This window comes from Passer montanus, unplaced genomic scaffold (genome assembly GCF_014805655.1).
Source record: "Passer montanus isolate IOZ18808 unplaced genomic scaffold, ASM1480565v1 scaffold62, whole genome shotgun sequence".
NCBI lineage: Eukaryota > Metazoa > Chordata > Aves > Passeriformes > Passeridae > Passer > Passer montanus.
Window position 1 is genome coordinate 312,989 of NW_024371260.1, and position 24,197 is coordinate 337,185.

Genomic DNA, 24,197 nt, shown 5'->3' on the forward strand with positions numbered 1-24,197 from the left:
TGGGCATACGAGCTAAGTTGCAAGAAATCTTTTCAGGATCTTTAACTTTGCATACTGGGGGGTCTAGACAGAATAATCTGTAGCACAAACAATATTTCCAGAAATAAATACACAATCTGTCTTAGAACTGTTATTTAATATCATAAGCACTAACACAGTGCTTGTGGTATTCAGAAGGCTTTATAACTATTAACAGATCTCTCTATTCCTGTGAGCGTGTGAGAAACTGTGAGTTCCTGTGAGACACCATTCATCTACTCCACCGAGCATTGCAGAGAATTTCAGTGACTTCTCTAACAGCAAAATACTGTCAGTGTAAGAAACAGCGCCAGAAATGGAAAGTTCCTGATCTTTGGTCCTGCAGTCTGACAGAATCACCCTGTGACTTGTGTTTGAGGCATGGCTCAAATAGTAAGGAACCAAAACCACACAAAACAACATGGAACAAGACTTGCAGTGAGAGTAATAAAAGGCAGATAAACACAACTCAGCGTACTGCTCTGCTCACAAAAGCAGTATTTACAGTGTCTAATGCACGTTAGAAAGCAAAGTCCAATCAGAAAGAAATTGTTTCAACCAGCTACTAATTATCCAATGTAGAACCTATAAACAGATGCCAACACTGCAGATCACCAGCAACTACTGAATTTCATGAAGATGGAGACAACATTACTTGCTGGCTGCAAATGTGGCATTTTGTTCTATTTCCATGCAAATCTGATAATATTTAACACTTAGAAATATCAGAAGTAATGGAGGATCTTCACTTCATTCTGCAAAAAGGGCAGAAAAGAATGCCAGTTGTTTCACAACCATACCATAACCTCATTCTGTTTGAGAAAAAAGCTAAAATCTTTTGCAAATAAAATGCACCTATAGCATTATTCTGATCTTGCCAGCCAGGGACAAGTACCACTGCTTCCATTTAAACCCTGTTGTGCTGTGAAGAAGAAGCTGATGTGAATGACAGAATGATATGAAGCCTTTCACATTGCAATTCCTGGTTTGAGTAGTACAAATTAGAATTGTTACTACTTCCCTGGACTATTCTGCTGCCTTCTGAAGTGGTCCTGGCCATGGCACTAGTGGCAATGAACAAGAGAATATCACAACTACATCCCTCCTTAATTATCAGAGGAGAAGACTGGGATTGCCTGGAAAACCTCTTCTTTCATCTGGACGAGATGCTTTTAAGGCATTGTGATCTTGGCCTCAAGATCAAGGGACTCCTGGAGCTGATTCCTGAAGCATGTACACAGAGTTAGTCTGCACAGTGGACACTCAGTATCGACAAGTCACCTCTGCACTCAGAAATATACCTGTCCTCATGTTGGTCATTTCAGTAACAAAAGTGGATAAGATATTCTAAGGCTCTCCTCAGCAATTATAGCTAACTTCATCACATTTCCCTTTGGAATGATTTTTTTTTTTTCAAATTCACCACCTATATATGCACACGGTATGAATTTTACATGCCCAAATTATTCAACTTGGATATATTAATTACATACAAAAATGTGAATTTTGAATCCAGATCTAAGTGTCATCTGTTGCAATATCTCATCTTGCTTTATTTTATCACAGTCCTATCACTGCACTACATGAAAAAGGATCCATGTTCATTCATTGTTCTAATCTAGCAGGAAATTGGCAACCCAAAAATAATACCACTGCCCTTGGATGCAAAAGCAGTGTCACAAAACCTGGGGCTTTGTGTCTAGTACAGCTCCCAAACAGGTATCTCAAGAAAATCACCTCAGATTGAACAGTGGAATTGCTCTAAATCCACTTTCCAACACTTTGGAAAACAAACATTTCCGTTGTTCTGTGGCTGCAGTAAGATCAAGTCCATGCAGAATGCAAAAGGTTAAAAGGAACAATAAAGGAAACTGCCAATTGTAAGTGAATTATATTTGGCTTTGAAAGCTGAGCCACGGCTATATTATAAAAGGCATCTCTTTGCGTTGTTTACCATCACCCTGACTAATGCAGACCTTTTTTTTGTTTTAAATAATCTCATGCAAATTAGACACACACTTCCTTCCAGTTGATTGCTATCTGCAAGGAATAATCTAACCGCAGAGGGTACTGAGCAAGGACTGAGCTGAGGAGACGCATGCACGGAAACTGTCTTCAGAGCCCCACAGAATGCAAACCTGCTCCCTTCCCCCAGCCCTCGCCCCGCTCCTCTGCAGCACCACAGCCACTGCAAAGAATTACTCATAATTTTCACAAAGTTTCAAAAATTCCTTTTCAGGTTTCAGGGTGTTGATTTGAATAATCCAGCACCCATTATTGTTTTGCACTCAAAGGCTCTTGCTGACCCTCTTTTTTGATTGTCACTGCTGCCACTCAATTTGCAGGCATCACTCAGCCTCTGGAAATTGTAGTCAAACACAGAAACAGAAAATCAGAGAATGAAATGGGTTGTCACAAGCATCTCTTGGTGCCTGCACCTCGGGTGTTGTACAAAGAGCTCTTTTGTACAAGAACTTTTAAGACTTGCCTGTCTATGTCCTTTTATAATATCTCTTACTATTTAAGGACCTCATATACATCAAAACACTGTTCCTCTTATGATCACTCTGAAGTAGAGGAGTACTTACAGTACTGTCATCCCTATTTCACAGATGAGGAAGAGGTGATACATACACACATGAGAAGTGCCCCAAGGTCAGAAGTGAAAATAAAACTCAGGAGATGTTTTACCTATTTTCTGTCAAAACACAGCAGCAATAATAGCAATGTAAAACCCTTCCATTAACTCAACCAGATGAGCCATGCTTTTTCTTCTTCTGACACAGGCTCTGGCATATTACTGACAACCCTTTTTCCATCCTATGCACTGAAAATATATTTTTCTTCATTATATTCTTCCTTACATTGCTCAGTCCAGTAATTCACACAAGATTTTCAGGTTACATCAGTTTTGGGGAGACATTTCTGTTTAGGTGGAATTAAGAATTCTGCCATAATAATGAAAGGTGGTGGGAAAAAATCAGTTTCTTTGTGGGTTTCCAAGGCCAGCTTTATTACCACTCTAGAGACCACCCTGAAGCAAGCCCCCACCCACCCTTCAGCAGGGACAAAAGGCAGGAGAGGGTGTGGGGCAGGGGGTGGCAGCTGCTGGCTTTTTCCCACACACTTTCTGTGAAGGCCAAAACAAAGTAGGACAGGACAAGTTGTTTAGCTACAACAAACTTCGTGACCACCTGAAGTTTAGTCAGGTATCACCTGACTAAAAGGAAGATGTGCTGGTCGGCACCCTGAAATGACATTACACTTCTGTTCCTGGAAGCCACTGAGTCAACTCTGCTCAGAAAGAACATGGCCACATTTTAAAAGAATCATCATAAAATCCTTCTGGGATCTGATCCAGACTAATGATTCCACCTGTTCAGTCAGTTACATGCAGTGCTGGGTGACTGTTATCAAATCTGTCTCCTACGTCCTACTCTGTGCTTAGCTGAATGTATTTCAAAAAGGTCAAAAAGGCAAAGTCTCCTGATCCATTTTCTTTCACACATGGTCATTCACAAGGTTGGGCCCAACCCAATATTTGAATAAAACCTAAGGTTTCAGAAACAGCACTCTGATTTTTTTCCCCTTAATTTACACTGGGACACTGCATTTGAATGTAAACATCCTGCTGCTGCACTTCCAGCTCAAACTTTAGTAAAGGAACCCACACATCAAAGGAGCATGGACTGGTCTCAACTGTCAGGCTGAGAAATGCAGAAATAAAAGTAATTTGAAAAGTTGCTGAAAGGGCTTTGAATTCTTACAGCTCTATTCATCTACGAGACTGTTAATTATGCAAGTGCAATCTTTCAGAAACATGATACACTTTAACCCATCAGGGTGAGTAAGCAGCAATCAGAACTGATAAGGGTGCTCTAACCTCAGCTGCACAGCCCTAAAATAGAGAAGGAAAATCAGACTAACAGAACAATGCTAGGAATTACACAGGGAGTCAACCAGGACCGAAAAGGTTAAAATAAAAAGTATTTTGGCATAACAAGTATAAATAAATAAATAAATAAATACAGCAGCAGTTTCTCTTCCTAGCTAAGCTTTTTGGAGTCTATAATAAAATGAAGTGTAATGGAGGAGAGGAGGGCAATGTCAGAGGGTGAGGGTTTGGGAGAGAGGTTGTTAAGTATCTCCCTCTCCTCAGCTGTGTTTACTCCATTTACAGGATCCCGGGTGATTGATAGACAGACAAAAGAAAAGCAAGCAGATAGTAACCCCCCTCTGGGAGCACCAGCACAGGGGATAACTCCTGACATCATCTAGAGCCCCAAACTCTCCTTAGCCACTTGTAATTAAAAAGACAGAGCAAGATATGCAAACCAGAGAAAAAGTAAAAGAGGATTTTTTTTATTATTATTTATTATTAACATTTTGTTGGAACAGTAGAGTGCAATAAGGACTCTCAGAGCCGTTAAAAGTCGTCGGGTGACCTGCAGACCCCTATTTCCCAGAGCCTTGTATAAAATTGAATTTTTTAAACATAAATTACACGTAATGACGACACTGTAAAAACTAACAGTAATGGAAAGCTGTGCTGTATTTCATTAGCCTGTATTATTCCGTGCCACCTGATCCAGCCGGGCCTTGTTTATGAGTTAGTGTGTTAGCAGATGCCGATGGAAGCATTTGCTTCGACCTTGCTCTTCTCATTGGGGCATGAAATTACGACGGCAGCACCTTGATATTACAGCCATAAATACAGTAAACTGCAAATTTAAGCCAACGGCTCCTATTGTCTCTGAACATAAAGCTGATCGGTATTTATTTAAAAGGAGAACGAAAAAAAATATTATATATCACCTTGTTTATGGGTCCAGTGTCCCCCCTTCCCCTAATCTGCCTTATTCACTTGGTTAAATACTAAACAAACAAACTAAATCCTCTCTATTTTCTACTGATTAAATATTCTTATGAAATGAGTATTGTCTTCAGAAAACTGGATCAAAGTATTTTCACTCTGAATAAGGAAGGGCAAGTGACTTGCTTAGCATGTCTTGGAATGGAAGAAACAGAACAAGTACTACAACTTTTCTTCTCAGTTTTATATATATATATATATATGAGAAGTTCAAAATGGAAAATGGAAAAGGTGCTTCTGGTCACTCATTCACATTTGTGTGTAACATGTATACATATGAACAAGAAACATGTTTTCTTCCAGTTTTCTATTTAAAAATATCTCCCATGTTAATACCACTTCAAAACAAGGAGAAAAAAAAAAGAAATTGCAGTGAGGTTAATTGGAGGGGGAAAAAACCATGGGATTCCTTCTCTGAGCAGCAAACAGCAGGGAGAATGCCTCACTCTCCTATGGGCATTTTGGGTAAATACCCAGTAAAATTTATCAGAGGGGAGAAAATCAAACACAAAGGCAAAAGGACATTGTAATATCACAAAGCATACCACAGCATAAATCACAGCATTATAAGTCAGTCCAAAATGCATTTCACTGGTAGTTTCAAGGCAGGGAAAATACAGTTTCACTTGCAGCAAGAGAGGTCAGGTCTTCCTCCTCTAATGTAAAGTAAGCTCCTTGCCTAGATGAAGTATGTTATCTCCGTTCCATAGAAAGAAAGAGGAAAGAAAGAAAGAAAGAAAGAAAGAAAGAAAGAAAGAAAGAAAGAAAGAAAGAAAGAAAGAAAGAAAGAAAGAAAGAAAGAAAGAAAGAAAGAAAGAAAGATATCTTTGGTAAAAGCTCCCAAAACTAAGCTATACATTCGAGGGGTCAAGGCACTAGAGGAGAATTCAAGGAACAACATGCAGGATGAAAACTGGACTTGTGCTCGGGATTCTGCAATGCCAAAGTCCCAGTAGATGGAGTGCTACCACAGTCTCAACAGGATGTGAACACCTCTTTCTTGAATTAATCTACAACAAATCTTCAGGCAGCAGACAGCATAATTCAACAGGTATAATTTCTACTCCACAAACAGTTCAAAATTGAGAAAAAAAGGAGATAGCAACATGACTCTAAATCAAGCAAGACAGGTCCAGAAGTCCTCACCAACCTGAATTACAGAACCAGAAGTTTTGTTACAAAGTCCATTTACATTCCTACACAAACAAGTATATGCAAAAACACAGAATAAATTCAAACTCAGGTACCTTCTTCTGAAGACCTGCCTATTACAGAATCATTCTCAGAACACCATGGTCAGCAAAAAAGACAGAAGAAACAAGTCTTTCTGAAACATAAATAAAAATCTCTCCTAAAAATGGAAGGCAATTTTATTCTCTTATCGTCTGTGATGGTGCTATTTTTATTTTTAGGTCTCTTGCCTTCAGCTTGTCCTTTCTATTGTCACACGAGCATGAGCACAGTAGCTGATGGGAAGCCTCCTTTGAGTGGACACTGGTAGGTTATGTCTACACCATTTGTGACTAACCTGGAAGCCAGTGCTGCCACACAGAAACACAGGACAAACCTTCAGCCAGTCCATGAGAACACTACGTAAGAACTAAAACCTCTGCATATTTGAAATTATTTCAAATTAGTATCTACTTGGGGTTTGAAGGCTTTGAAGACTATGCCAGGATACCAGTTCCAAGGTAGCTTATCAAAAATAGTACATAACCAGGGCTCTGACATCTGTTTAAAAGAAGTCCTTAGAGAGCAAAAAATCCAGCTAATGGAAGAGACACTACTCCAGTAACCATAGTGCTGTCATGACTCGTTACCACAAGTGACAGCTCCCTAGAAATAAGCCCAGGCATTCAGAGAAAACAAGTATAGGTACACTAAATGGGTGTGTTCCCAGCACACCCAACCTGTGACCTGATCCTGCTGCTATTCCTGCGGAGAAACAAGTCTCACAGTGGTGGTTCCTGGTCCTCATTATTTGTATCATAATGCTCCTCAGGGATCCCAAAAGGCATTCACTGGGCAGGTGTGGTGCCAGGAACTGTGCAGACCATAGAAGGCAGCCAGACCCAAAGTGTCCAACAAGCACTGTGAAGGAAAGATAGGCTGCAAAGAAAAACCCTGCACTCAAAAATGAAGTAACTTGCCCAGAATACACATCAGGCCTATGCAATTTCCTATTAAATTGGGAACTACAGCATGAAACATTCTGTAAGAGTGAAAGAATATTAATTTCTTCTACATGTTCATTTCCAAAAGCAGCCCAGTTTGATACATGGCCCTTAAGAAACCCATGCACTACCATAGCTTATAAAGCTTACCACATATTTTAATAGCAGCAGTGACAGAAAACATTTGTGCTTCAGATCCATTTATTTTGTGTGAACAAAATATATTTTGTTAAGCAGCTTGTTGAGCAATAATAGCAAAATGATTAGCCTTTGGCTACTCTTTGATCTGTGATATTATCTTTAGGAGCTTCTAAACAGAAAGCCAGAGGTGGTCTTAAATTCAAGTAAGGTAAAACACTGTCAGTACAGGAGGTTTGGTTTTGATCTACCTTCAGAACACCAATTTTAAATCGCATTTCCAACTACTTGAACCAGCATGTCACAAGAATTCCAGTGCTGATCCAGAAGGAGCTGGCCAGGGGGGATTTGCAGTCAACCAGACATTTGTAACTCAACTTCTTCGTTACAGCAGTGAAGAATCCCCAGGCCTGTCCGTGGTAGGGGGGTGAACACACACTGGACCAGGCCTGATCTCACAGCCCGGCCCTCACGTGCAACGCTGGATCAGTCACTGCTGATCTGGGATTACTGGACTGGGCTGGCTTGCAGTTCTAGAACCTGCCACTCTTTCTGCCAAAATCAGCACTCAAAAGAAAGGAATCATGTAAAAGAACAATTTCAAGCCATTCTGTGACATCCTTTAACCAGATTTTTCAGAATATCCGAAGGATGCCTTTGTTTTATATATAAGAATGGGGAAATTGTCCTGATGCACCATTTCTGTTACCTTGCATTACTCTGGAATTACTGATTGCCCCAAACACACTAACAAGAGCACCTGGCTGTTTCCTACCTGAGACAAAACCAGTCACAGAGCAGCCTCTGCAGATGAACTGCAGTGTGAAGAGCAGCTTGCCTCAATGTTATTTATTTCCTCTTTTATTTTAAACTTTAGAAAGGAACAAAACAGACACATTTGTACAGACTTACCACAGGAGAAATCATATTAAGTGTCTATAAATGTAGTCTGAGTGTTTGAAGAACACACAATGAAGCACTGAACACACAGTGTGACACTCCCTCTGTCAGGCAGCTGCTGTGGGGAGCATGGAGAACTCAGCAGCTACAGCTGCACATTTTAAGAAAATGTAAAAATACATGGAAGTGTGCATGGAAAAACACATGGAAATGTAAAGAAACCAACAGTGGGTGAGGAGCCATGAACACATGCCTTTTTCTCACAACCTTATAGAGCATCTTGGCTCTTCTCACTCAATTCCTATAAAGTGGAATTAGTGTTAGACACCTGTGAGTCAGGTAACATCACACTAAGAAGAGAAGTTGCATTAAGAAAATTACATCTAAATGCTACATATTTTATTATTATGGTATAAATGTTTCAGGTAAATTTGGTTTGCACTTCCCCCAAAAATACAGAGATGCTACTACAATATTATAAAAAGACAATGTCAGCAAGAATTCATTACAGATTATAAATCACCCTCGTTCCTCCTTATTCTGTTTTTGAGAAATTTTTTACATGCCATTAAAATATTTGCTGAATGTTACTCGAAAGGTAGCCACCTGTAAAATTAAAGGCTGATGCTGCCAGTAACTGTGTTGAAATACCTTCTGTTTAAAAGACAAACCTACTTTGTAATTTTTAACACAAGTATATAAATATTTCTCCACCCACAATTTTGTTCGTTACATCACATCCATTTAGACAACAACCATCTATGTCATCACACAGGATGTTAATCTTGGGTGGGGAAGAAAGAAACAATAGTAAATTAACTTTTAAGAAACCAAGATTAGATATTTAAGCAGGGTCCTTCATGATGAAAGAACAACAAAGACAAAAAAACATTAGGGGACAAGTCAACAAAATAGAAGAAGTTTCAAGAGATCATTTTTCATCTTTTGGTTTGTTTATTGCCTTTTTTTCTCCCCTTGTGGCTTCCACAGGGCCTCTCCAGGGCTCTGGAGAAAATTAAAGAGCCTGGATTAAACGCCCAAAGGACGACTAATGCTAACAATACTAAAAATAACGAGGTTAAGTGGTGTAAAACTATGGTGACCACACACGGAGAACTGGAGTGGTAAGGTAGAAAAGGAGTTTCATCATTGCTCCCTCGGGACATGCACAGAACACAGTAACTGCTTCTAGTTCTCTGGGGTTCCGATTACCATGCCAAACACACCTCCAGAGTTTCCTTATTAGTATAATAAAAAGCCTCTACACATTTGTGTTCTATTCCCAGCCTTGCTATTGACCTTGTGTAGGCCATTTAACCTCCATCTGCCTCAGTTTCTACGTCTGTGAAAGAGAAATAATATTACACTGTATCTTTTCTAAAACACTTCAGACTGCACAATCATCATGTGCAAAGACTGACAGGTTTGAGAATCTATACATGCCTTATATGCACTTGAGTTAGGTAAGGCATTTGCAACAAATAATTTATTCAAATAACATATTTATACCTTTTTTTTGGTAGATCATCTATGGAAATAGTTTCAGATTTCTAACTCTCATCGAGGACTCAAATTCAGACATTGCTTTGATTGGGTGCTAAAATACAGGGCATTTCTCTGGTCTCCTTTTAGCCAAGTGCTGCCCTCAAAATCCAGTCACTGGGGTTGGATATTCAATAAGGAAATGCAGAAATATCTGTATTTTTAACACTGTGTGGTCTTCTAAAGTGGCACAAAAATTCCAGCCCAGGAATTAAAATGGGAGTGGCTATACAGAATTCACACAGAAACTGTAGTGAACGTTAAAAAGCACTTAGGGCCATGTTCCTGCAATAAAACACAAGTTGGATCAGTAGGGGAAACAGCTGAAGCTGTCCAAAGTATGAGGATAGCTCTTGGAGCTCCTGGGCCAGGAGACATTCACCAAACAAAAGAATCACTGTACAAATAAAAAGGGAGTGAATAAAAATGGGAAGAGCACTATGTAAGACTGTGTCTCCTCTCTGGATGCCAAAGGTGGACCACCACCACTGTCTGGCCAAAGGGAAGGGCCAAGGCTGCCCCCAGCAGATCCCTCTCACCCCACAGTCTCAAAGCACAGGAACCGTGCCAGGCACAGGTACAGCACTGTTTGCTGTGCTGCCTACGGGGCAGCTCCCTGAGCAGCAGTTTGTCCTTGGTCCCCAGGGATGCCACAGTCCCCAGACTCCCGAGTGCCAACAACTTACCCATTACAGCAACCACTGGGAAAACAGCTCACAAAACTGACTCAAGTTCATTTCCTCCCTGGTTTTCTTTTACTGCTACTGCTGTCTGTCTCAGGTGGCCTGGTGTGAAAAAGCTCTGCTTTTATGATGAAATAGGTGGGAGCAGGACCCTGACTGCAGAGAGCCCAAGGAGTGGGCAAGAGCAGCTTGTGTTCCCACTGACAGTGCATGCCATCCTCACCAGCCCAGCGTTACGAGACACACACACCAGCACTTGCTTTACCCGACACTAAACTCACACCTCGCAAACAAATTATTTAACTACTCTATCCCCCAAGGAAGACAGAGATCATTTCAAATGCAGCTCCCTGCTCGTCTCTCACATACACGCAACGGCCTGATAGGTTAAATGCTGCCATTTAATTACAGTAATGGAACCTGCTATTTTTTGGTTCCCTTGAATCCTCTCTCGCTCTCTTTTTTAAACACATACAGAGTCATCTTTTAAACATGTATTTTATATCCTGAGTTTAACAGCTGCATTCTCCTGGTTACTTGAAGAGCAGGAGTAATGATATTCTGATATTCTTCCCAGTACCTCTGAGCAGCAGTCTTTTAAACACTACATAAAAAACAGGAGCTGGGGGATGCTGTAAGAAGGGGTCCAGGCTAACACTGTAGAGGCCAATCTGCCCCTTCATTTACTTAGATGCTTTGCATTAATTTTATTGAATAAAGCCATCTTAACCTCTTCTACCAACCCTCAAAGCAGCTGGGGTTGGAATGGTGGATAAACATGAAAATGCTTTAAGTAATTTTACTGAAAATTCTATCCAGTACATCACACTGACAATATAGCACAGTATGGTTGTATTTATAGATCTATGGCTGGCAGTCAGAATTATCTCAGATCTAGCTCTTAATACATCTGCCTCAGTGTCCCCACCTAAAATTCCTCAGTTTCCCACTAAATGTGGAGTTTGCAAACTGTTTCAAGAATATAAAGGTCTAATGAAGAGGAAAAAATGTAATCTGAAGTGCTTTAAATTAACCTTATAATCTTGCCATTTCATAAAGGGTGTCACAAGCTTAGTCAGCTACTATTTGTAGAGTACTTTGAAGATGCAAAGTGGCATAGAAATATGGGAAATAGGTGTGTTAAATTCTTGAGCATGCTGCATAACACCTTTTTCTCAAGTGAATTCAGGAAGGAGGCTGTAGGTGGCCAAAGCCCAGAGAGTTTTATGGTTAGTTATTATTGAGGAAGGGCATGTAACACACTAGTACGAGTAACACAACAACTGTTAGTGGATTTTACATTTCATATTGCATAGAAATTAGAAAAAATCCAGAAGCCAAGTGTAGGTACTTCCAAGTCAAAATATATTCTTACCTATGCTAAGGCCACAACACTCCTAGAAAAATACCCATATTATACCTGTCCTCAGCTTGATTTGTCCTCTAAATGTGAAATGCTTATTTATTTGTTCTGTGGTAGTTGGCTCACAATCAGCCAGCCAGCCATGCAGGAATATTGCCCATCTTCATTCTCTGGTATGGATATCCACTGGTGTCTCTAAAGGATGGAATCTTAAAAGGTGAGGCAAGGCAGAGACAAAGACAAATTTAATTTTATCACCGTAAAAAGGGACATTTCCACATGGGCAGCAAGGACATGAATATCATGTGTATGCAGGGGTGGGGGGATTATAAACGCATTTTTGGCGAAATTCAATAAAGCTGATTCCACTGCATAAGGTCAGCAATTTACTTTTAAAAAATGATATGATTGCAACTTTTAATATAACCCATGTATTTGCTGCAAGATGCTCTAGAAGATTGTGTAATGTAACCACCTGACCTCTCTGCAGGAGCAGAGATCACCCCATTTACCCTTTATTGTCTTGCTAAAAGCAATGCACATTTGCACGGTATGACAAAGTCAACAGCTTTTACTTCAGAGCGCCTCAGATTTCATGAGAATGAATTCTCTGCTCTGCTCCAGGAGAAGTGGAGTTACCTGCACTAGGCTCCAGGAGAAAGAATAGAAAGGAATGAACCAAAAACTAAATTAACCTCTTAGTTAAGAAAAGAATGATTGCACTCCAGACCAAAATTAAGAGTGTGCAGTAGAAAAGCAAACTGTAGGATTTCATGTTCAAGGGGACCCAAAACATAATTTAAAACAGAACAGAAATATTGTCTAAGAAATCCTAGAGAATCATCTCATACAGGAACTTATTTTACCTTTCCTAGCAGGAAAGTATCATTAGGTCTGAAATGAATTTCAGCAGAACACCACAGATTATCCTAACTACACTCCTTGTTTTAGCTTCAAGAGGGAAGGCTGTCTCCTTAGACGAAGAATACCAGACTCATTCTCAGAGCAGGTCAGAAGATGAATTCATTTAATTGTTCTGGGAAGACTGTGGGGAAACCCTGGACTGGATGACCATGAAAAACAAATTCTTTCTGTCACAGAAATATTTTTATACAAACGTACATAGATTTCTTCAACCATCTCAAGGTGAATCTTTCTTCAAAGGTCAAAGCTGCAGGGCTGGATTAGGATTGCACGCAATCTGCCTGAGCCTTGACATTCTGACATTCTGAAGTTTGCAGCTTTCCCCTCCCATACACAGCTGATGGAAGTAAACTCCCAATCTCTCTGAAAGTGTGGCTTTTACTAAGTACCTTCAAAAATCACACACGGCAGCACCAAGAACTCTGAAACAAGCATATCAGAGCAGTTTATGAACACAGCTAACATAAATCTTACTGAGTCAATAAGGCGAAAGTGCTAATTAACCCCATTTTACAGATGGGCAAGCTGCAAACAAGAAATTTACCCAAAGCCAAGGAAGCAGTCATATCTCAGACCTCCTATGCCTGCTCTTAGATTGTAACTACAGAAGTGGCTTTCTCTTGGACTTGGCATTTACTTTCACTCAAAAACATTATAAATAAATATTTAAACTTACAAGTCAGACTTAGGGGCTGGGTCTTTTTTGCCCATCACTATGGCTAATGATTTCAGGCCTTGGAATATAATTGTCTATTTTAGCATTATCTTCTAGGTAGACTTCAATTCACTCTGCTGTAATCATATTGTTTTTTCAGTACTACCAGGAATGGAAACATTACTTTGTCAGTAAACAAGGCAGATATGACTCAAAATACACTTAACGAGCAATAGGAGTTAATTTTGCAAAGCCATTTTTAACGGCTCTTTCACATTAAATAGTCACTGTCAGATAGCCAAGTGGAGAGACATCATTAAACCCATGACATTCCAATTATTTCTTAAAATTAAGCTTACAAACAGCATTTTGCAGCATGCACAACTTCCTAAGCATCAAACCGATCTGTTCCAATTTATCAATAATTTTCCAGCCAAGAAAGGATTGGCTCCCTTTGTACACGGCATCACATGGGCAGTTATGTCTAACCTGATGTCAGGTGGTTTTCTGCCCTCTCATAAACGACTGGGACAGGAGTCAGAGACAAGCAATGAGCTGATTTCTCCATGTGTATAGGGACTAAACAGACTAGTTTTCCAAACTTCCTTTCAAATCTTGAGGAATGGTAGTGAAGGGTTTCTTCAACTATATTCTTCCCAAAGCCCTCCAAAGAAGCACCATATCTGATTCCCAGGATGTCCTAAAGCTGAGCAGTTTACCACATTTTGTTGACACTACTGTACATTCCTTGTCACCAAAGAAGCCAAGAAAATCCGTACAGTTCACGACAAGTTCAGACATCACAAACAGTGGTAGAATTGATGGGAGAAAAGAGTCAGCATGATGAATAGGCTGGTACTGAACAGCAGGTGACAGATCCCCATGCAAAAGAGTGGCAGGACAGGAAGACATCTCCTTCTCAGCAGATGGATAGTAACTCTCAATCATTTTCAGAAAGAAAAAAAGAGGGCAACTAATACAAAACACAGAAAGGTGGAACTAATTTCTGGATCACAAGCACATCTATTCCTCTGCATTATGATACCCCAGGAGTGGAAATCTGTATGTTGAACACCATCAGCACTGGGCAAACACAGCAGAGTGCCACAAATGGATGGGATTACCCCTATTGCTGATTTAGATAGGAACTGGTGTAAGTTTGTTAGCAATGACAGCTTTCATTCTCTCACTCTTCATTCTTGAGTTCCCTAAAAAGTTCTTTGGGAGACAATCACATTTCCCCATTTATGCAGGGTTGTGTAGAGCCAAAGCTTGGATAGGAGGCACCTAAAGAACAAACTGGTTGCATGACAGATGTAGGACGTATTTTTCTTTAGCCTAGCAAAATATTACCAGGCACACTAGCTGTCTTGCACAGCCATAAACAGAGGCCCAACCATCTTTAGTAATTAAATATCCCATGGTGCTTTTCAAGAATCTTAGTAAATTTTTTACTCAGTAATTACATTCTCTATCCCTAAAGCTCCCTCTGCAAGATCAGTTAGATAAAGTATTCTTCATTTCCTCTCCTAAAAATCACAAAGTGATGTTGAACAGCTGCTGTCATCTACCTCAGAGGTGGATGCTTTTTAGTGGGAAGCACAGGGAGATCGAGATCAAACCATGATTCTGATAATGATAGATAACCCTATAAACACCACTGAACATGCTCCATGCAACGAGCTGCAAAGTTTCCATTGTTAATGGGTACAACGGGCTCCAAAATCCTGAAATGAAAAGCATCATGAAAATGCAGAATGTGCTGACTTCCATGCAACCTCTACAGTAATTTCTGTAAGTCTACACAAGATGTTAGAGTTACTTTATGCTACTTGAACACCTGCTGCAAGCTTCTTGAATAATCAGAAAGCACCTCCCTGCTTCTACCTATGCTAGTGAACTTTCTCTTGCTGTGTGTTGATTTGTACTAGATGCTTAAAACACTAAGCATGTTCTTGCAATAAATTTCTGCTATCAGTACTCCTTTTCTTTACCATCTCTCAAATCTGTGTCCTGACAGGAAGTTTGAAGAGAAGGACAAGTCACCTAGCATTCCTTGAACAGTCAACACTTAGGGTCTAATCCCACATTTGTGTATCAAACATGGTACTTCCTAGAAAAGAATAAGGTTTGGAGAGGCAGAGCAGTGTGGCCTAAATAGGTATTTTGACACCACAGGTTACTAACTCTGTTTTTCCAGCTGGGTTGGCACTGGACTCCATTGGCTTGCATTGTATTTTCTTCTCAAGGAAAGCCTTTGCAAAAACTGTTTGAGCTTCACTGAGACATGTTAAAGAATTAATTACAAAGTAAAGCTGAAGGAGAAAATTAATTTTGAAAACACAAGAGGTTACTTTTCTTTTCCTCCCTTTTCTGGAACTGGGGGAGGAAAGGCAGTTATTTTCATCTTCATGCTGGGGGCAGGAGCTGGGAGCTGTCCAGTCGATAACCTGGCCATCAGAACAAGGTTTGTAATTAAAAGGTCAGTGACCTGGAAAGCTGGGGCCTCACTCTCAGAGCTTCTCAGTAATGACGGCACTATTAAATTAAGACTGTTATGAAATCAATGCTAAAAAAGCTTTCATGGTAACGAGATTCCATTCAAGGACATGCAAACTGCCTCATGAAATGGACTTAAATTATTAAAAAAAAAGAAGGAGTAATAAAAGAGGGTTAAATTGAAATCTGCTGAAGAATTTGCTTTTTTTAAGCCCGCCACCAGTGGGCTGTGCCCCCATCCCTCAGGTCCTGAAGGTGATCCACTTAGGTTTCTTTGACAAAGGAGAAAAGGCAGGTTCAACTTCCAAGAATGCAGACTACAGAAAGAGGAAGAAAATTAAGTCAGTTTTCTACTGGAAGTTTCTGGGGTTGACAGCATTTGTTTCCAGGGGATCAAGTGCCTTTGAGCTCTGACTGGGAAGGGCATGTAGAATTAAATAATTTTTTCATCTCTTCAGAAATCACCATAGTCTGGCATCTTGACACTGGAAAAATTTTCTGGAACATTGATGCACTGCAGAAAACCTTCTGAGTGGACATTTTCCCAACGTAAGTCAACAATTGTACATTAACTTGCTTTAATGCACCTCTGTTCTTCCATCACTATTATTTCTGAGCTCCTCATATGCTTTCATCAGTTCCCACAATCCCACTCTGGAAAGGCATTACTGTAGTCATTTTACAGATGAGAACAAGCAACTAAGAAAACAGTTCTTCATCCAAGATGACACAACAAGTCTGTAACCTCACTGTTTTCCCCTTCTCTGCCCCAAAAACCCAGCACCCTGAAAACAGAGCTTCCATGTATAGTGCATCTCCACCCCCTTTCTCTGTCTTGCCAGAACTTAAGAGATTCAGAGCACACAAAATTAACAAGCCACACGAGTTAGCGGATGGGTAACTGAGCAGTGCAGGACATCTGAGGCACAACAGTTAAATGACAGACACATTTCCACAAGGGTTTAAGCCCCACATGCTGTCTAATTACTCCCAAGGCGCCGCTGATTCTGTGGCATGTCATCAGCAGAATCAGCGAGTTGGACAAAAAACAAACAGCATCTTTTTTTTCTTTCTTTTCTTTCAGATACTCTGAGGGGAAACAGCTGTTTTTCCCTTCATCTGAAGAAGTTCATGATAAAAAGGAGGAAATGTCATAAATTACACAAAATGCCAGTGTAAGCTTCAAAGAAAATGATAAATGATTCTAATAACTTCATGTTTCTCATTAATGCCTCTGTATATGGGAGTTTAAAAGTGCTTAAAACAACAGAGAAATCTCATCTGACTTTTGAAAGCCCTTTTACAAATCCAGGATACCCTCACTCTCCCAACTGTCATCAACACTCTATCACCCCATGTGCCAGAGAGAGCAGTTCAGCACCACCTGAACTGCACAGAACCAGGAACACCTGATTTCAGCCTCTACGTCTACTGCTTCACCAAACCCAGTCCAGCTGATAATCCTGCAGAAACTTTCATTTCTCATCTCACTGAAATGTACTAAACCAAATCCAGCTCCTGTACTAAAAGGAAATAAAATTTGATTGGCCTTTATGAAGAAGGAGATGCTTACAGAAAAAGAAGAAAATATTGTCATTCTAGGCAGAACCACTCTGTGAGTCTCAGAAGTGAAATTTCTTAAGCCAAGTCAGGCTTGCAGGACGTTTTTCAGCTGGCAGCGCAGGCTCTCCACTAGACAGCCTCAACTGAGGATACACATTATCACAGGGATGGCAGGGTCTGTACATCAGGGAATAGAGAGAACAAACCCTGTAGTTCCTCACCTACTCAGGCCACATCTATGTTTCAAGAACTGACTCCATCTGCTAGACCACACAGGTACCACACCAGCACCGAACACTGGCCACATTCCATATGGACACATTTCCAGTGACTGCTGGGTGCAGGCGCTACTGGACCCTACTCCTTCCTATCTCCTATGGTTAAGTTTAGAAAAAAAACAATTAGCACAGAGGGAAGGAGGGCTAATTAACACACAGGAACAAACAAACAGTTCTACCAAACCATTTCTGCTCTTTAGTAATTATTATCCAAGTAATTCATAAGAAGTATTAGTCCGGCCACAGTTTCTCTGCGCCTCCATCTCCCCACCCTTCCTCTTCTCCCAGTCAGGGATTTATTAAAATTAAACAGATTAGATGGAGCTCCTGATACGAAAAACTGTTCAGCGAAGCCTGCGGTGGGGAAGTGCAGAGCAAACACCAGAGACATTTGTCTCTAAATTGCTCTAAATACCTTCTGCAAATGAAATTCTAACCCAGCTGTGTTGAGAGAGAAAATGAGGACTAACTGGTCATTGTCAGCACAGAAGAAGATCAGGCAGTTATAATATTGCACGATATACTGGGGGCTAAGGATCTCTCGGCAACAATAGATTTTGTATCAGGTTACCCCGGGTAATCAGCACAGCTTTTAGGCTCAGCTTTCCCTTGCTTCATTGCTTCGATGATAGAGTTGAAATCCCCAAGCTTTTATGATTAATTACTCCCTGTAGGTCCACATATTTCAAGGAAAAACTCATGGTCCACAGCGACCAACAGGCTCCAAATTTTAATGTCATCCTGATGGCAGGGCAGGGCAAGCAACATCCCTGATGATTGGAATGTCCTCGTAATTGGCACTAGGACAAGCAGGGAGAGGATCACACTCAAAATGATGTGCCCGTGAACTACTTGTCATGACATCATTGCCAAAACACAAGGCTGCCATTCCCTTCTAGGTTCTCTGCTATTCAGGATGAGCAAACTGGTGCATATACTTGAACTCTCCATCTCATGACTTCAGGTCTCAGGCATCTCAATAAGCAGTTCATAACTCCAAACAGAAAAATACGTAGTTCATGGGCTTCCCTGCTTTTCAAAGCTCAAGATCTTTAGCTCTAGAATTTTATGTACCTTGAAGTACTTATGACTTCAATGCGTATGTGGGTCACTCCCCTCTGAAGTTTGGAATTTGTATTTTCAGTATCATTTCAACACCTTACAGTGCTCCACCACACATGTAATTAACTTCAAGTTAAAACTGTTGTTATTTATGCCTTGTGGTAAGCAATATGGTCCCAGGACTGTAGCAAAATATAGAGTGAACATCACCTGGAATGCACTGCAAGTTGTGGAATAAAAACTTTAGAAATAAAATAGGAACAAAAGATAGTTCCACTATGAGTCAGAAAGTAAAATAAAGTCTCTGTAGGCAATGACCAAAGTATGCTGCACCTCACTAAGATGATATAGGATTTGTCAGGATCTGTTCTATCCCTGCTATAGGAAAGGGCTAAACTCAGTCAGTAGTTTACCATTTCAGCCTGAAAGTCAGGTTGACCCCAAGCTTGACCTTAACCTGACCTTGTTGACTTTTACCAGGTTCTTTGCCTCTCTCTGGCTCTCTTTGGGAACATTTGACCTTTTCACCCAGCGACTGGCCATTTTAATGCCAGTGTCAGTAAGGTTTGAACTGACCAGCTAGTCCACAACTATGAAACATCCTCATAGCAGAAAAGATCTGATAACAGTTAACCAGAAATTTCCCATGTGTCTTTTGTACTCTACAATTCCACATCTGGTGCAAATATTGCACTAGTCAGTTGGGAAGAAAAGAGACTGATATTTCTTATAAACCTCAGATCTTCTTTTGAGACTGACTAATTGCTTTGTCCGTAACATCTAATATTCCACAGCAATACATTTTGACTTTACATTAATTCAAGGTCCCTCATTATCACTGAGATCACAGCCTAAAGAGTTCATACCTTTCTTCTTCAGGAATGCTCTTCTGGTTGCAAGAGGACTTTGGCGGACCCGTGGATTCTGTAAAAATTTCACTGCCGTCACAATCTGAGGAGGGTAGGAGGATTGGAGAAAAAGAAGAGAGAAAAGATCCAAGTTAGACATGGTCAAATCCCTATTTTATATTAGGCACTGTGGACTGCAAGGTAAGACAACACACCCATCACAGAGATGATCTGGAGACACCACCAACTTTCAGAAATGGTTCAACAAGTATCAGAGCTTGTGGTTTAAGTCTAAGCAGCACAACTATGGTGTTTAGCCTAGAAGTTTCTTGTTTAATTACTTTGGGAGCAGCTCTACCTGTACAAAAACTCCTTTACGATTATTACGTGTTTCTGTTATTTACATTGTGATCTTCTTACCTAAGTTGGCTCCTACAGTTAAAGCCAGCCTGGAGTCAATGCATGTGATCTGTAACAGTTGGCTTATTGTAAGAATGCTTCCTTTCTATCTGACTTAAAGCTCCCTGCAGATTCTAAGAGATTAAGGCCTTTTCTGCCATCATTCTAATTTATTGAAAGCAATAAATAAACCTCAGCTTCTCATGACTAGAGAAGAAGCGACTTCACATGTTTTGGATCACATAACAACAATCAAAAAAGTCACTTGGAATGACACAAATGGGTAGGCAAGTAGTTAAATTTATACTGCACACCAGCAAAAGCCACAGATGACTTTTGTCTACAAACTGATTTCTACATCCTTCTTTAAGGTGACAGACCACCTAAAACAGAGCACTTATACAAGCAAAGGGCAAGTCTGGGATAATACTCAATGGCATCAACAACAACAACAGCACTCAATGTTTACATTTCCATTTAGTGCCCATGAAAGGTATTCCATTTTTTTCTTCATATGGTAGTTCCATTTCCCACATACTTCCCTATATTGTTATACACATTATTACATGTTACTACACCAGTGATTCCCTCCACTTTTATACAAAAACATCTGCTCCAATCGTGGCATCATGAGGAATAATGTGCTAACAGCACATCCATGTGAACTAGTGGAAGAGATTACTTCCCTTCTCTAGTGCTAAAATTAACCATCCTAATACGCTAGACCCCTGTTATTCAGGTCTTTAAGAGTTTATCTTAAAATACAGCTTCTGGAATTCAGTTCCAAAAAGGTTTCCAAAACTTTGACAGCAGAAAAGAAGGGAAAATACAGCACCACTCCTGAAATCACTAAGTTTCACTTTGTGTTTGAATCAAACACTTGGAATATGCATTTCTGGTCAGAGAGCAAAGTTCTGATGGGTTTAATGGCACTTTCAATGTACTCCTCAGTGCATTCCATCAATGTTTTTTTCTTTTAAATTGCATCTCTTATTTCTTTAAATACATTAATCAGGCTAGTGTAGGCAAAACGGATCCATTGGACAATGCAATAAACATGAATTATCATCTATCCAACATGCATAATGGCTTAAAAATACATAATAGCAGGTGTAGTTTAAATGATTAGTTATTACACCTGTGGTGGGTCTGATTCAATTGGGGAAAATCATCTTTAATAGGTTAAAAGGTTTAGATCACCAGGCTTCCCTTAAAGTGGCTGTAGAGAGGGTATGATGGAGTACGCTGTCATTACTAATTCATTTAAGAAAAACATGGGGGATACAGCAAAGAACAGCATCAACGAGCGAATCCAATTTAAACATCAGGTAAAGCAGAAAACACCTTTTAAAAAAGCATGATAAATGAATTTGGAAGAGAGATGAAATTGACATATTTATTTTAACGGGAATTTGACAAAGTCCCAGCACACTTCAAAGTTGGGAGGATAAAATGAATGGGGTGTTTTTAATTCTTTTCATTTTCTTGTTTTCCTGCATTTTTTCCTTAAGTTCCATTCAGTAATTTTGAACCACAAAACAGCAGAGAAAAAACTACCCCACATAAAGTGTACTTTGGCTTCATTTATGTGCACTTGATCTGTCTCCAGCTGAAATGCAGGTGACAGGCAAATCGCAGATTTAAACTGTGCTGATATTGCTGTGCCGGATGCAGAAATATAAAGCACCCAAACTAATAACCTTAAGATAATATGCTGAATAAGAAAGATGCCCAAATGAGCAGACCGACAGACACGTGAACATATCAAAGCCACTCTCCTTCTAACAATAATTACTTGTTTGTGTCTTCAGATACTCCTTAACACTCCCTCCCACATTTAGTGAGATAGACACGAACGGCCTGCAGACTTGCAGTTCTGCAAGCTCTTATATTTAATTATCAATTTTTAAGTATTACAAAACCTGTGAGAAATAAGCAGTATTTTTCATTGTGCTAATTCAATCACAACCATGTGAACATTTCATTGATTCTAACTCTTTATTAAAGCTTATTTTTTGCCTTATAAAGATGTAAACATTTCGGTAGTAAATTTCAGTCCAAAATAAACTTCTATTTTATCTCTCCCCTGCATTACTTCATTATTCACAGGCTTTTTAATCTTAAAACAAAATGAAATTACAAGCAACAACTCCATAAAAAGAATCCTGGACATGTATTCCTCCCTCCGGTAATCCCATGTTTCTCATACTGTGCTTGCATTTACCTCTGAACATTCGTTCTCATAGGCTGAGATGAAATGTCTTCATTTTTATAATTAATCTCGTATACACGAGTAACTTACGAAGCAATTTTGGCCATGTCAAAATGCCAATATTTCCAAGAAACATACACGAGAATTTCCCTACCTTCTATGGATCATTTTCCTTGCACAAACAAGAGCAACTGCACTCCATAATTTAAACAACAGAAAAAGGAGGAGGAAGATGAGAAGACTTGCAGTCCTATGTACAGCCAAAAAAATCATGTGGCAAATAGCGCTCTGACTCAGCTGCTAACATTGTTCCATACTATTTCTGTAGCATTTGTAACACTTCTCCAAATTTTTATGGTATTAGGACACTGCCAAATAACGAGCATTGTATCACTGCGTTGATTCCTAGACTGCCAGCATGCACCGTCGAGCAGACTGGCTTTATCTAATGGATCAGGTGCTTGTGCAAAAGAAAGAGTGCATTTGCTTTCTGAAAAGCCAGTCCATCCCATAAACTTGCTTTCCCACCACCACTTCTCCTGCTCCACAAAGTCATCCTTCTGACTGGGAAAAGATGGGTAGAATCCTGCAGCAGGTTATGTCCTACAGTTTGATTTTCCAATTAAAAGATCAATGTCACTGCTCATAGATTATATTTGCAACTGGACAAATGACATAAATTCAGGCCAAATATTCTGCTTCAATGTCGAAAATATAAAATAAAGACAGGAACTTTATTGCAGATGCTATGGAAGGGCAGAGGGCTGGCAAAATTCTGGGCCAAAGCACAGCACTTGGACTGCTAACTTAGCAGCCAAGGCCCTTCATTCCTAATTTCCCTCCCTTTTGTGTTAATGTGGAGGATAAAAACAGCCTTATTTCTTATTGTGCTCAAAGATGCAGGGTTTCCAATAAAGCAATCTAAGCTACTTTGTCGGTTGCTTGCATTAAAAAAATAAACAATGAAATTTAAAATACTGTGGCAAATGCCTATTCTCTACCAACTCAGAAATAAAAAACAAAATAACAGAAATGTAAAAGATCTTTACCAATGAAAGTTACAAAGGATTTGGTAAGAGAGTTCCACATGGAAAACAGACTCAAGAGCCACCGGGAGCGCAGCCTGTAAGAGCTCCAATAGATTTCCTAATACTGGGAACCCTCTGTAGGTTATTACTAAACAGCATTTGTTGATAGACTGAGACTTTGAGATGACCTGTGATGTAAAGGTTGGGTCTGAATTATACGTTGCAAGGGATGGTATTTTGTCTTTCAGAGTGGATCTGTATCTGTTTAAAAGCAACACTTCTTTTCATTAAGCAGAGGCGGCCCAGGCCATGAACTATGCACAGACAGTTTACATTACATGTGCGGAAGCAATCAACACTGGCAATATACATGACGTATGTAAAAGAAGTTGGAATTAATTTTTTTCCAGTGTATTAAAAAATAATAATATGGCAGTATCAACAAACACTCAACCTATTTCAGCCAGAGCAGAAGGCCACAGCTATAGGGCAAATGGAACTGATCAATATATTAGCCTACAGCAACACCCCCTCAGTGTACGGCTGTATGTTTGCAAGGCTCGGAAGATTAAATTGTCTGTGAAAGGTTTCTGCACTCCTACTCTAAAGGAGATACCCAGAATCCTGTTAACAAGCATCAGGCTGAAGCCAACTTACGTTTTAACAAGGGCTGACTTAAAAGCCTGGCACAACAGTGAACAAGAAAACCCTTTGCAACAGAAATGCTGTGTTTTAGTAAGAAATCAGTGCCCTGCCAGGACTAACTTGACAAATATGGTTATCGGTGGCACACGGAAATAGTTGCAAAGCAGCTGTTAATCAGGGAAACACATCATAGAACGCTGATGCCAGCAGTCGGGGAAAATGCAAGGGGCTAATTATGAAGCCGTATATCTCAGTAAGGAGGCACGCTCCCGCAGCGGCCCCGGCCCCGCGGAGCCGCGCTCGCGGCCCGGGCAGGAATTACTGCGGGCACTCGGCACTCGGGACGCCTCGAAGCCCTGTGACCTCACTGAGACTTAAACGAGAACGTACACC

The 24,197-nt window shown here is 40.1% G+C and overlaps 1 protein-coding gene across 1 annotated transcript in view; it reads right to left on the reverse strand.

Annotated features, from left to right (window-relative positions):
• Positions 1–24,197, reverse strand: part of PEX14 (peroxisomal biogenesis factor 14) — a 63,833-nt gene that overhangs the window by 16,140 nt on the left and 23,496 nt on the right. Inside the window, exon 3 of the mRNA XM_039727550.1 lies at positions 19,539–19,623. Within this exon, the coding sequence (XP_039583484.1) occupies positions 19,539–19,623 (85 nt within the window). The remainder of the gene's footprint in view (positions 1–19,538; positions 19,624–24,197) is intronic.